Here is a 13,942-nt window from a genome sequence, read left to right as displayed (position 1 = left end):
GAATAAACAAATGTGATCTTTAGCTTTGTTATCTTTTCCCCTCCCCCTTCTTCCATCCCTCATCCTTCCTTATGACTTCTTCCATGCTCACCAGCTTCCCTCTTGCCTGGCAACGCTGAATTTTTTCTCCACCTGCCTGGAAATCTTAATTAACCTTGCCGTATAAACATTTTAAGTCAGAATTGTTATGCATGTAGGTATTATATAAATAACTACTTGTCTTGTCATCATGTGTTCATGGCTTCCCTTGGACTGCCTTTGTGGACGAGAAGGGTATCTTGCTAGTGGAGTTATTATTGTATTGATATATCCACTAAGTTTGTCATCTTTATCCAATCCAACAAGATGAAGTGGGTGGCGGTGGCTGTGATGCTGACGGCGGCGCTAACGGTGCAAGCATCCAATGAGGAGAACTCTGTACAGGCTCATCACGGACACCTGTGGGCGGTGCTGCTCGCTGGCTCTACCAGCTGGATGAATTACCGCCATCAGGTACGTACACATCTGTGTACTGCAATATGAACCATAGTTTTCCTTTTCTTCATTTGATCTCGGACTCTCACAAAGTCGAGAAGTATTTTTCCTGCTGGGGTGAGAGGAAGGACACAGCTGCAGTGTCTGGTGATTACTTGACTGAATACACGTGGGGCTGATGGGAAGGCGGTGGGAAATGGGTGGTTTGACAGCACCAAACTATTACATTCATATTTCCATAAAATTCAGTCGTGATCGAACTTCATGTGAACCACCGCTGTGCTATCCTTTGCTGTGTTGTTTTCTTTGACACTAACATACGACTTCATTGTTATAGTAGTATTAATCTTAATGCATGTACGTGACGTGAATCAATCTCTCTCTCTCTCTCTCTCTCTCTCTCTCTCTCTCTCTCTCTATATATATATATATATATATATATATATATATATATATATATATATATATATATATATAGAGAGAGAGAGAGAGAGAGAGAGAGAGAGAGAGAGAGATAGTGTGCGTGCGCGCGCGTAAGCGCGTGCTATTGTTGGTGGATGCGACACAGTGAGACACGCATTGAACCTGTTTGAAATGTAAGTGTACGGGACGATCTCGAGTACAGGAAGTTAACAATCAGGTAGTGAAATATTAAAATTTAGTAAGATATAATTTTCCATTTAAAGTGAGACAGTCATGAAAAATGTGAAGGTTGTGACTTCCTGTTTAGATCATGTAGAATTTATAAGTAGTACCAATGCTGGGGCATTACTATTTGATGGTAACTATGTAATGCTAAGGTTGCCATACGTCTGAATTATCCCGGACATGAATTCATGTATTGAAATTTGCGCCCCGGGGGATTTTTTGAAAATTCCATAAATGTCCAGAACTTCAGCTTAAATCAATAACTATAAAAGAAATGTATTTCTTTAGGTTGGAATAGTGAGTGAGAGGAAGGAGGGATGGTTTACCGGGCGGCAGCTGCTTTGCTCTTTCGCTCAAGACTAACATGGAAGTCGTGTATTGGTTCTGTATGGAGTCTATGTTCCCAGCCTTCCCTTCGTCCCAAGTTCGTCGCATGACTTGCCTCACGTTACGCGCCATGCAGTCTTCTTTTTATGTAGCTTTTTTGATATAGGCATCAGTTTGGATTATTGTTTGCTTGTTTGTTGCCTTGTGACTTTGTTACTGCAGCAAAGATAAATAAGTCGAGTTTCTTTTTTATTGATTTACATATTATTCAATATTATATCAGGTGGTAGTGAAGATATCCGCAATTTTTTTATATTTAATACATGGCAACCTTATGTAGTGCCTTATATATATATATATATATATATATATATATATATATATATATATATATATATATATATATATATATATATATATATATATATATATATATATATATATATATATATATATATATATATATATATATATATATATATATATATATATATATATATATATATATATATATATATATATATATAATGTTAAATATCGTATTAGACTCAATGAAAAACCTTTGATCTTTCTCAATTATTATCCTTTCTACATAACACTTCTCATTCACTACTACGGAATCCCTCATCGACTCGTACTGTATGGTATGATTACCCTTTCACCACCACTGCACTAACACACCCCACTATCCAACGCTTCAGTCAATACTGCAACTACATGTTGTATAGTCGATTCCTAACTTGAGAGTTTTCATATCTACATTTCTAACAAAGGTAATATACGTTTTATTTATTTATTATTTTATTTATTTATTTTGTTTATTTATTTATTTATTTTTTTTTTTGTCATGGCAGCTGTCATTGGCTAGAACTGCCCCTAATGTGTATCAGAGCTGTTGTCTCAGAACCGTATTTTATTATTTTTTTTGTGTTCAAATTATACTTTCAATGTTATTTTTTTATGATAATATGAAAAGTTATCCTACAAAAGGAAGAATAGCAAATTGTTCATTTCATTAGTTTATTACGGTGACATATAGTGATAGCCCCTCTAAAAAAGGCCTCCACACAACTGCCGTCATATGAACCTATCCTCCTCTATGTTATATCATGAGTAAAACTGTCATCGACAAACAATATCATGACGTCACGAAGAATTGGCCAATAAAAAAATTTATATATTAACGCTATTGCCTGCCAATGATCATACAGTAGAATATCTGTGGTTAAGGAATGAGACTCGAATACTTGATAAAATAGTCTCTGGATCATTTCTGGATGGCTATCGGTACTACTTCGGCGGGATCGATTCCACCTAGACTCGTATCGTGCCCATTCCTACCCAACTCTCTCTCTCTCTCTCTCTCTCTCTCTCTCTCTCTCTCTCTCTCTCTCTGACTACGGTGGTATTCAGTTGATCATGTCCATAGTCCTATGTTATTATTATCATTATCTTATTGATAGAACGCATGTCTTGGGGTCATTGTACTACCATAGGGCTTCAGAATCTGGAACTTGAGAATTAAATAAGATAAGTCTAACTGTACTAAATAAATATTACGTCATCACTGCCTCATATCAGCTGAGAATCGAGAACATATAATTATGTAACATTCATTATATACTGTATAATATATATATATATATATATATATATATATATATATATATATATATATATATATATATATATATATATATATAATTTTATTCTGGTAATGTATAGGTATGACGGACAGTACGTTTGTGTAGTATCTGACAAGAAACTCGCATTTAGTTCTTTCATCAGGCTCACTACCACAAAGATGATTCACCGTGTTCTCATGTATACTTTTCTCATTATATGCTGATACAGAATTCTTCATTAACTATACCAAAATTCATGACACCTGTGAAAATTCCATTAAATCTTTTAGTCATGCAGTCAAGACAGACGCTGAAACGTTTGGGAATGTGTACCCCGTTATTATGAATTACTACAAACTGACCCTTAATTCTCATGAGTCAGACACTTTAGGTAGCTTTAAAAGATTGGGTATTGTAGATGAATTTAACTAACATGTGTGGCACTGTACAGTTTCTTGCATCTTCCGTTATTTTCTTATGTTGTTATGTTCTTTCTTCCCTTCAGGCAGACGTGTGTCACGCCTACCAGATCCTGCACCAGCATGGCGTGCCAGACCATCGCATTATCGTCATGATGTATGATGACCTCGCCCACAACGAAGAGTGAGTATCAAGGCCTTCAAAATTATATGAATAAATGTAGAAAAAAACATCTGGTGATGACGAGCAGAAAGTCCATAAACGTTGTGTTGTGGGAGCACGGTCAGGGGACTTGTTGATCTATGGAGCTCTCTTCGTAACATTCGTAATCAGAAGAAAATCAAGCCTGTGAAATTAAACACTATGTTTCCTACCGATCTCTGAAATAATCTACCATCACTTGTCGCTCTTGTCATTTTACCTCCATCCTTCCAGCCTTAATTAAGCAATACTTGAAATCGCTGAGGGCGTTATTATTGAAACATATCCTACTTTATAGCAGTTAAAAGGGGCACCTCACACCGGTACGGGCTACGGGACATGTGTAAGAAGGACTTTACCTGAGTGATTGGTAACGCCTGCGGCTCTAACCCACTCACGGTCAGGTGAGAATAGTTACATAGAGCAGGAAGAGGAAAATATGCTTCTCCATATGTCCATATATTACACAACACACAAGTTTCCGTACAATACAGTCACAACGCAAAGGCAGGCAAAGTGGCGGCAGCACTCGCACCGTCATAGTCGGTCACAAGTGAACTCTTACTCGGGACTCGACTCGCATTCCTTTGTCTCTTCCGTCACACGTGTTGTCACATCATGTCGAGTGCCACAGGATCAGGATGAGCCATATCCTACCTCAAATGTCATCATATCTGTTGGCAACACTTAATCTCACCCATACTATATATATATATATATATATATATATATATATATATATATATATATATATATATATATATATATATATATATATATATGTGTGTGTGTGTGTGTGTGTGTGTGTGTGTGTGTGTGTGTGTTATAAGAAATGTATTGAGATTATGAAGAATGTGTTAGTAGCATGAAAAATGATGGAATAATGGGTGATTTAGTGGCAGTGGCATCATGGAGGATTTGGGTGCATTATGAAAAATATAGTATGATTATTATTATTATTATTAAGATACAGTGGTACTGTGAAGAATATTTTGTAGACTTAGTAGTGAAGATGCTGAAGATGGTTTAGAGTGAGGATAAGGAAAGATTACCATAATAATATCCTCTCTCTTCTTCATTCCGTTACTATCACTGTAGGCACATTATTATTATTATTATTATTATTATTATTAGTAGTAGTAGTAGTAGTAGTAGTTGTGTCTGAGGAAGTCTCAGCACTTCAGACTACTTTTCACTCCTCCCCTTCTCTTCACATTACATTGTTCATAGTGAGCAGATCAATCTTTAAGTAATCTGTACCTCATAATACTACCTTTCTTGCATCTTCCCTTCCTATCATAGGAGTTCTTTGTGGTTATTCAAGTAATCTTCAACACTTAATAATGATTCTTGTTTCTTTCTTTCCTATCATAAGGGTTTGTAGTGGTAATTGGTCCTCAAGTAGCCTCTCACTCCAGACTTCTTTTCAGAAATCCAACTCCCGGTGTGGTGATCAACCGACCTGATGGCCCTAATGTGTACCCAGGTGTGCTTAAAGACTACACAGGCAAGGATGTCACCCCTGAGAACTTCCTGAAGGTGTTGCGTGGAGATGCTGAGGGCATGAAGGGTATTGGATCTGGCAGAGTTCTTAAAACTGGTCCCAATGATAGGGTCTTTATCAACATGGTGGATCATGGTGCTCCTGGTCTCTTTGCCTTCCCAGATGAGATTCTGAATGCCACCGACCTAGCTGACACATTGCTTGACATGCATACGAACCAGAAGTACTTTGAGGTGAGTCCCATTCATCACTTTGCCAGTGGGACTCAAACAGCTGGCTAAGTGAGTTGCTACAATCTGAGGTGATAGGAAGTGGTGAGTGTGCCAGTTTTCACCTTGGCAAAATGCCTTCTTTATTTGATGTTGTGTACTACAAAGAGAATAGTTTCCCTGTGATGCCTGGAATAGATTGATAGCTGACAGATGTAGATAAAGGTTTTGGGGAAGGTTTTTTTTTCATGTAGTGGAATCATAGAGACTGATAAAGAGGATAGTGATTAAAAGAATATTCATTATTGAAGGTAGTGGTTTTCATATTTTTTTATAACCTAAGTAACCCTATTTGGGACTTACTTTGTCAAAATTAGGCATGAGAATTTTTCTGCGTCCCTGTGTCCTATAAAAATTTATTTCTTGAGCCATAATTTGAGAACCACTGGTCTAAGGGATACAAATTTATGCAAAGCTGAGCATTCAAAACCACCAGGAAAGTAAGACATGTTAGGTGTTTTGTGGTAATGCAGCGATACTTAAGACGAGTTGTCATGATGCCATTTGTGGTTGTCTCTTGCAGATGGTGTTGTATGTGGAATCATGCGAGTCTGGTTCACTATTCAAGAACCTCCTGCCACATGACATTAATGGTAAAAACATTTATGTGCCCCCAAACTTGAGGTCTTGTGATTATATACTCTTATGTGATTGTACTTAAACTACATAGATGAAATAGTGTGGTGTAAGATTAGAGTAGGATTTCAAAAGAAAAAAATCCATTGTGTAACTGAATCCTTCATATTTCTTTAGCTTAATCTTTTTTCTCATTCAGATGACAAAAATCATACTATCATTAACTGACCAAAGTTACATTTTCTGGATTACTCAAATAACAAAAACCATACAACTAATACCAGACAAATGGGTAGTGTCTTTTTCATTTAGTTTCTTGGAAATTATTCTACTGCATAGATGATATAATGAAATACAAGTTTACAGTGTGATTTCAAAAAGACCTTTCACAGGAAAATCTCTTGTGTAATGAAATGCTTCAGGTTCCTATAACTACTTTTCCTCTTTCATTTTGTCTAGGATTATTCCATTAAAAATCTTATTGTTATTATCAGTCAAAGTATTTGTTTGTTTCCTCCTTCACAGTGTATGCTCTGAGTGCATCCAGCCCTCATCAGCACTCATATGCATGTTACTTTGACAACCACCTGGGCACCTTCCTCGGCGACGTGTTCAGTGTCAAGTGGATGGAGGATTCAGACATTGTGGGTGGACAGCATGGAAAGAGAGGATCAAACTGAGAAGATAGAGTGAATTTCTTCCATTGAATCATTCTTATTTTCAGTCACTCACTGTCACTTACTCAGTCTCTTTCATAAGCATCCAGTCACATGTGTACTTGATATAAATTCACCAGTTTAGACAGATTTTTTTCTTTCTTTTTTTGTGCATGTTTTAAGTAGAGGGATTTTAGATTAATATAATAATCCTATCTTTTCATATATATGAAAGAACTAATACTTTCAGGGGATCTTTTTTATTTAAACCAAGGAACCAAGTACATGATTTTTTTTTCTTATCTTTTCTTTTCCACATACTCTCCATACTTGGCCAACAGAATGCCTATTAGCTTGACTTTCTCTCTGTCTTGGACTTCAGAACATTTTTAATATCCCTACAGGAAAATCTTCATTATGAGAGTTTGAAGGCACAGTTCCTGCTGGTACGGAAGGAAGTGAACACCTCGACTGTCATGCACTGGGGTGACCTCAAGCTGGGCAGCCAAAAAGTGTCCAGATTTCTTGGTCCTAAGAAGCCTCACAGCAAGCCAGCTCCTCTAAAGTCTGTGGCTTCCAGTAGGAATGATCCATGTTTGGTATGTAGCCTTGGAGCTGGGACTACTTCTTGGGTTCCACTCGTACTTATTTCAAAGGAGTCAGGATCAGATTATCTATTGTGTTCACTGATATTTTTCCCTTCCATTCAAAAGTTACATTGGAACAGTTCCATCCTTTTGAGTCAGTAACTTAATCCAAGGAAACAATCACCTTTATGATTTTAAATAAGTGTTACTACTTTATACATAACAAAAGTCTTTAGAGAATGGTTTGATTAATTACATGGGGATTAATGACCTTTTAAATGTGTCTCCTCTGACTTTGAACTGTATTCTGAAATACTGTGCTCTCTCATCCTGACTACATATTTTAAAAGGCTACAGAGATGAGTAGCTGGGTTCCTAAGAGTGTTTCTCCTATTGATGAGGTAAAAATCTTGTTGATCTGTCTCTAGAATCATATGAACACCTATAAAATCCTGTGTAACTTTAATTATAGTCTTTTATGTGTGGCTAGTGAAGCTGTAACACAGAAACATTGCAGAGTATGATCCTTTTAATCATCTCAAAGTGCATTATTAAGCAATAAATTATGCCATTCCATCTTCTCCACAATAGACGACCTCGGTGCCCAACCCCGACGTGCCCATCACCATCTTGCAGGCCAAGAAACGCAAGGCTGAGACTCCTGAGGAACAACAACACTGGCAGGAGCAGATTGATATCCTACATAACGTGAGTTTTGAACCTACCACAGTAACCAGCTTCCTTCCTCTCTCCCTTTCCTTATCAAGCTGTTGCTCTGATAGTGAATATCTTTCTTTTCGTCTCTTACTAGTATTCCTTAAATATACATGAAATTTGTAGGTTAAGTCATTCTTTTTTTAGATTATGAGTAACTGATTATTTTTGTTGATTGGAATAGATTCAGTAATCCATTGTTAGTGGTGAGTCATTAGTGAGCTTTGAAAGATTAGACAGATTCATAGATGGGGATGATAAGTGGGAATTTGTAAGTATATTTCATACAAGGACTACAATGTGGAGAGATGATGGCTTCTTACAGCCTCTTTCATTATCTCATACATTCTCTTGTATTCCTTAATTATAGTCCTTGAATATACTTGAAATTTCTAGGCAAGAGCGGTCGTTTTTAGATGTGAATCATATTGATCACTTTCTCCTCAAATTACTTATCCTCCACTTCTTGTTTGCCTCAGAACCGACTGACCTTGAAGATGGCGATGTGGAACCTGGTAAGGGCAGTGACAGGACAGGAGGAGAAGGCATCATACATGTTGAGCAGCCACCACCAGCATGACATTGTGCGCTGGTCCTGTTACCTGGATTCTGTGAGGATTGTGCACACCCGCTGCTTTAATCTGGCACAGGTAATGGCTCTGGACCTCTTTGTGTTCTTTGACTTTTTTCTCATTATTGTTATTATTATTTTATGAAGCACATTTTGTCTTCACATTCTTTGGCTTCTCATTTCTGTTATTGTTAGTATTGTTGTTTTTATGTTGCATAATCTTTTTTGTCCTTGGATTTCTAAGCACCCTATTTTTTAACTCATCTCTCTGCAGATAAAATATAAAGATTGAACATTACATTTTCATTTTCTATTTCTTCACAGTTACCCTTCATTGATAAAGTATGTACATCTTTCACTATCCAGACCACCTCTTTCAGTGTTTAACCGTAACATTTCACTCTGCACTGTATTACGACTGTCAGGTTCTGCTGTGAATACTATTCTAGTAAGCAGTGTCCCCATTTTGATCCTCTTGGCAACTCCATCTATCCTTTCTCTGTCTCCTTTAGTCTATTCCATCTATGCCATGTTATGCACATCGTGATGCTAGAGTGATTATTCATTGTAATCAGGTTTATTTTGGTGTAGTTTCAGTAAATTGTATCTTCGTTTAGTTAGGAACAAGAAAGCAGATATTTAGCATGTGTTGTGGCCACTATCTGTCTTGTCCATGTCATTAGCTGCCCTGTTTACTTCTACTTCTCTTGTCTATTGATTTTGTGATACAGTATCTCTTTTGGTAATCTGCTACACTCTCCTCTCCCAATCTGTTATTTCTGTGATGTCTCTGTATCTAGTTATCTTCCTCAGTAGTCAGATCCTGCCTCTAGTCTATCTAGCTTGTAATCTTGGTATGTGCTTTCATATATATATATATATATATATATATATATATATATATATATATATATATATATATATATATATATACATATACACACACACACACACACACACACACACACACACACACATATATATATATATATATATATATATATATATATATATATATATATATATATATATATATATATATATATATATATATATATATACATATACATATACACACACACACACACACACACATATATATATATATATATATATATATATATATATATATATATATATATATATATATATATATATATATATATATATATATATATATATATATATATATATATATATATATATATATATATATATATATATATATATATATATATATATATATATATATATATATATATATATATATATATATATATATATATATATATATATATATATATATATATATATATATATATATATATATATATATATATATATATATATATATATATATATATATATATATATATATATATATATATATATATATATATATATATATATATATATATATATATATATATATATATATATATATATATATATATATATATATATATATATATATATATATATATATATATATATATATATATATATATATATATATATATATATATATATATATATATATATATATATATATATATATATATATATATATATATATATATATATATATATATATATATATATATATATATATATATATATATATATATATATATATATATATATATATATATATATATATATATATATATATATATATATATATATATATATATATATATATATATATATATATATATATATATATATATATATATATATATATATATATATATATATATATATATATATATATATATATATATATATATATATATATATATATATATATATATATATATATATATATATATATATATATATATATATATATATATATATATATATATATATATATATATATATATATATATATATATATATATATATATATATATATATATATATATATATATATATATATATATATATATATATATATATATATATATATATATATATATATATATATATATATATATATATATATATATATATATATATATATATATATATATATATATATATATATATATATATATATATATATATATATATATATATATATATATATATATATATATATATATATATATATATATATATATATATATATATATATATATATATATATATATATATATATATATATATATATATATATATATATATATATATATATATATATATATATATATATATATATATATATATATATATATATATATATATATATATATATATATATATATATATATATATATATATATATATATATATATATATATATATATATATATATATATATATATATATATATATATATATATATATATATATATATATATATATATATATATATATATATATATATATATATATATATATATATATATATATATATATATATATATATATATATATATATATATATATATATATATATATATATATATATATATATATATATATATATATATATATATATATATATATATATATATATATATATATATATATATATATATATATATATATATATATATATATATATATATATATATATATATATATATATATATATATATATATATATATATATATATATATATATATATATATATATATATATATATATATATATATATATATATATATATATATATATATATATATATATATATATATATATATATATATATATATATATATATATATATATATATATATATATATATATATATATATATATATATATATATATATATATATATATATATATATATATATATATATATATATATATATATATATATATATATATATATATATATATATATATATATATATATATATATATATATATATATATATATATATATATATATATATATATATATATATATATATATATATATATATATATATATATATATATATATATATATATATATATATATATATATATATATATATATATATATATATATATATATATATATATATATATATATATATATATATATATATATATATATATATATATATATATATATATATATATATATATATATATATATATATATATATATATATATATATATATATATATATATATATATATATATATATATATATATATATATATATATATATATATATATATATATATATATATATATATATATATATATATATATATATATATATATATATATATATATATATATATATATATATATATATATATATATATATATATATATATATATATATATATATATATATATATATATATATATATATATATATATATATATATATATATATATATATATATATATATATATATATATATATATATATATATATATATATATATATATATATATATATATATATATATATATATATATATATATATATATATATATATATATATATATATATATATATATATATATATATATATATATATATATATATATATATATATATATATATATATATATATATATATATATATATATATATATATATATATATATATATATATATATATATATATATATATATATATATATATATATATATATATATATATATATATATATATATATATATATATATATATATATATATATATATATATATATATATATATATATATATATATATATATATATATATATATATATATATATATATATATATATATATATATATATATATATATATATATATATATATATATATATATATATATATATATATATATATATATATATATATATATATATATATATATTCATATGTTTATATGTTTATTTGTCCTCCTCCTCCTCCTCCTCCTCCTCCTCCTCCTCCTCCTCCTCCTCCTCCTCCTCCTCCTCCTCCTCCTCCTCCTCCTCCTCCTCCTCCTCCTTTCACTCAGCATACACATCACTTTCATTTATCCCTATCCCCTATCCCCTATCCCCACCCCCTTTACCTCCATCAAAACTTTATATTCCCTCACTAAACACTCGCCTACACCTATTCCCCCCTGCAGAATGTGTATGGCCTGCGACTGCTACATGCTCTGGTCAACCTCTGTGAGCATGGCTACACTGCTGATCAGGTCCTGCAAGCCACTGCCTCTGTGTGTCCCATCGCTGTCAGTGGGGTGATGTAAGAAAGGACTCCTATTGCCACTACTGCTGCTCACACATGCCAGGAGAGAGGATTTACATTTAATGGTAATGTGATGAACTGTAGGAGTAGGTGTGGGTGGAAAGTACAGTAGTGGGGTCTCGATCTTTCTTTCTTAGGTTCTTTTCTTTCCTTGTCTTCTGTACTCTCTCTCTCTCTCTCTCTCTCTCTCTCTCTCTCTCTCTCTCTCTCTCTCTCTCTCTCTCTCTCTCTCTCTCTCTCTCTCTCTCTCTCTCTCTCTCTCTCTCTCTCTCTCTCTCTCTCTCTCTCTCTCTCTCTCTCTCTCTCACAAAAGCTGTGGTGAGGGTCTTCCATGCTTAGCTTTTGTTGTGCAATCTTGGTCATCATTTAAGTAACACACTGTTCTCATATCCTCTTAGTTAAGCAATTTCCCTCAATCTTCACTTATCTTCTATTTTTTTAGAATTTATCAGTTGTCAGTTTGTTGTTATGAGATTGTCATGAAGTTATTGACTAAGTAACATAGTGCATTAATCTCCACATAGTTTAATGTTTTTCCTCATATTTGTTTGCAATCTGTTGTAAGTTTGTTGTTTAGAGGTTGTCTGCAGGTGAGAGGACTGAAGGTGATGGAGAAATGTTATACTGTGAGAGGGAGTGTAGGTTACTTGGCTGGTGATCGTGGCTGTACCTCAAGGAACTTGTTGAGATAAATGCAGTGCAGTGCAGTAAATGTGCTACAGAATTGGCTGGCTGATTGATTTTGGTGCTACAACAGTGGGATTATGGTGCCTCACATTGACCCTTTCACTGTGATAGTCCTTAGGATTTAGTGAAAGGGTTAAGAATATTTTTTTTAAGAAACCTAAATATAATTGTGAAAGATGCAGTTTAGTAAATTTATATATTATGCTTACAGTTGTCAGTACATTGCCAATATGTCATTCAATGAAATTTGAATATCAAGTTTATTTATCAACCTTCATGAATGTTACAAGCTGCTTAAAGAAGAGAACATTACAGTAAACCTATTGAAGAATGTCAGTTTGTTTCATTCCTGTGGTTAACAATAGCAATAATTTACCATAAGTTTACCATGCACAGACAATTTGATGAATGTTGATGGTATTCACATGATAACTTTTTCTTTCCCACACACATCAAATTCTTTGTATTGATTAGTTTGTTGTTGTTTTTCAT

The 13,942-nt window shown here is 29.8% G+C and overlaps 1 protein-coding gene across 2 annotated transcripts in view; it reads left to right on the top strand.

The window, feature by feature from the left end:
- LOC123520049 (legumain-like) overlaps positions 1–13,783 on the top strand; it is a 14,235-nt gene extending 452 nt beyond the window's left edge. The window contains exons 1-10 of one of the 2 annotated variants that reach the window (XM_045281923.1): positions 356–492; positions 1,411–1,546; positions 3,580–3,677; positions 5,126–5,432; positions 5,992–6,061; positions 6,570–6,688; positions 7,105–7,299; positions 7,879–7,995; positions 8,481–8,651; positions 12,642–13,783. In XM_045281923.1, coding sequence (XP_045137858.1) covers positions 1,487–1,546; positions 3,580–3,677; positions 5,126–5,432; positions 5,992–6,061; positions 6,570–6,688; positions 7,105–7,299; positions 7,879–7,995; positions 8,481–8,651; positions 12,642–12,764 — 1,260 coding nt within the window. In that variant the 5' untranslated portion in view covers positions 356–492; positions 1,411–1,486 and the 3' untranslated portion in view covers positions 12,765–13,783. Of the gene's footprint in view, positions 1–345; positions 493–1,410; positions 1,547–3,579; positions 3,678–5,125; positions 5,433–5,991; positions 6,062–6,569; positions 6,689–7,104; positions 7,300–7,878; positions 7,996–8,480; positions 8,652–12,641 lie in introns of those variants that run through there. The other variant, XM_045281922.1, reaches the window with a different exon arrangement.
- The last annotated feature ends 159 nt before the right edge of the window (positions 13,784–13,942 follow it).

Source organism: Portunus trituberculatus, chromosome 46, assembly GCF_017591435.1.
Source record: "Portunus trituberculatus isolate SZX2019 chromosome 46, ASM1759143v1, whole genome shotgun sequence".
Taxonomy (NCBI): Eukaryota; Metazoa; Arthropoda; class Malacostraca; order Decapoda; family Portunidae; genus Portunus; species Portunus trituberculatus.
The sequence above is the reverse complement of the archived record's forward strand: the minus strand, read 5'-3'. Positions and strand labels throughout refer to the sequence as shown.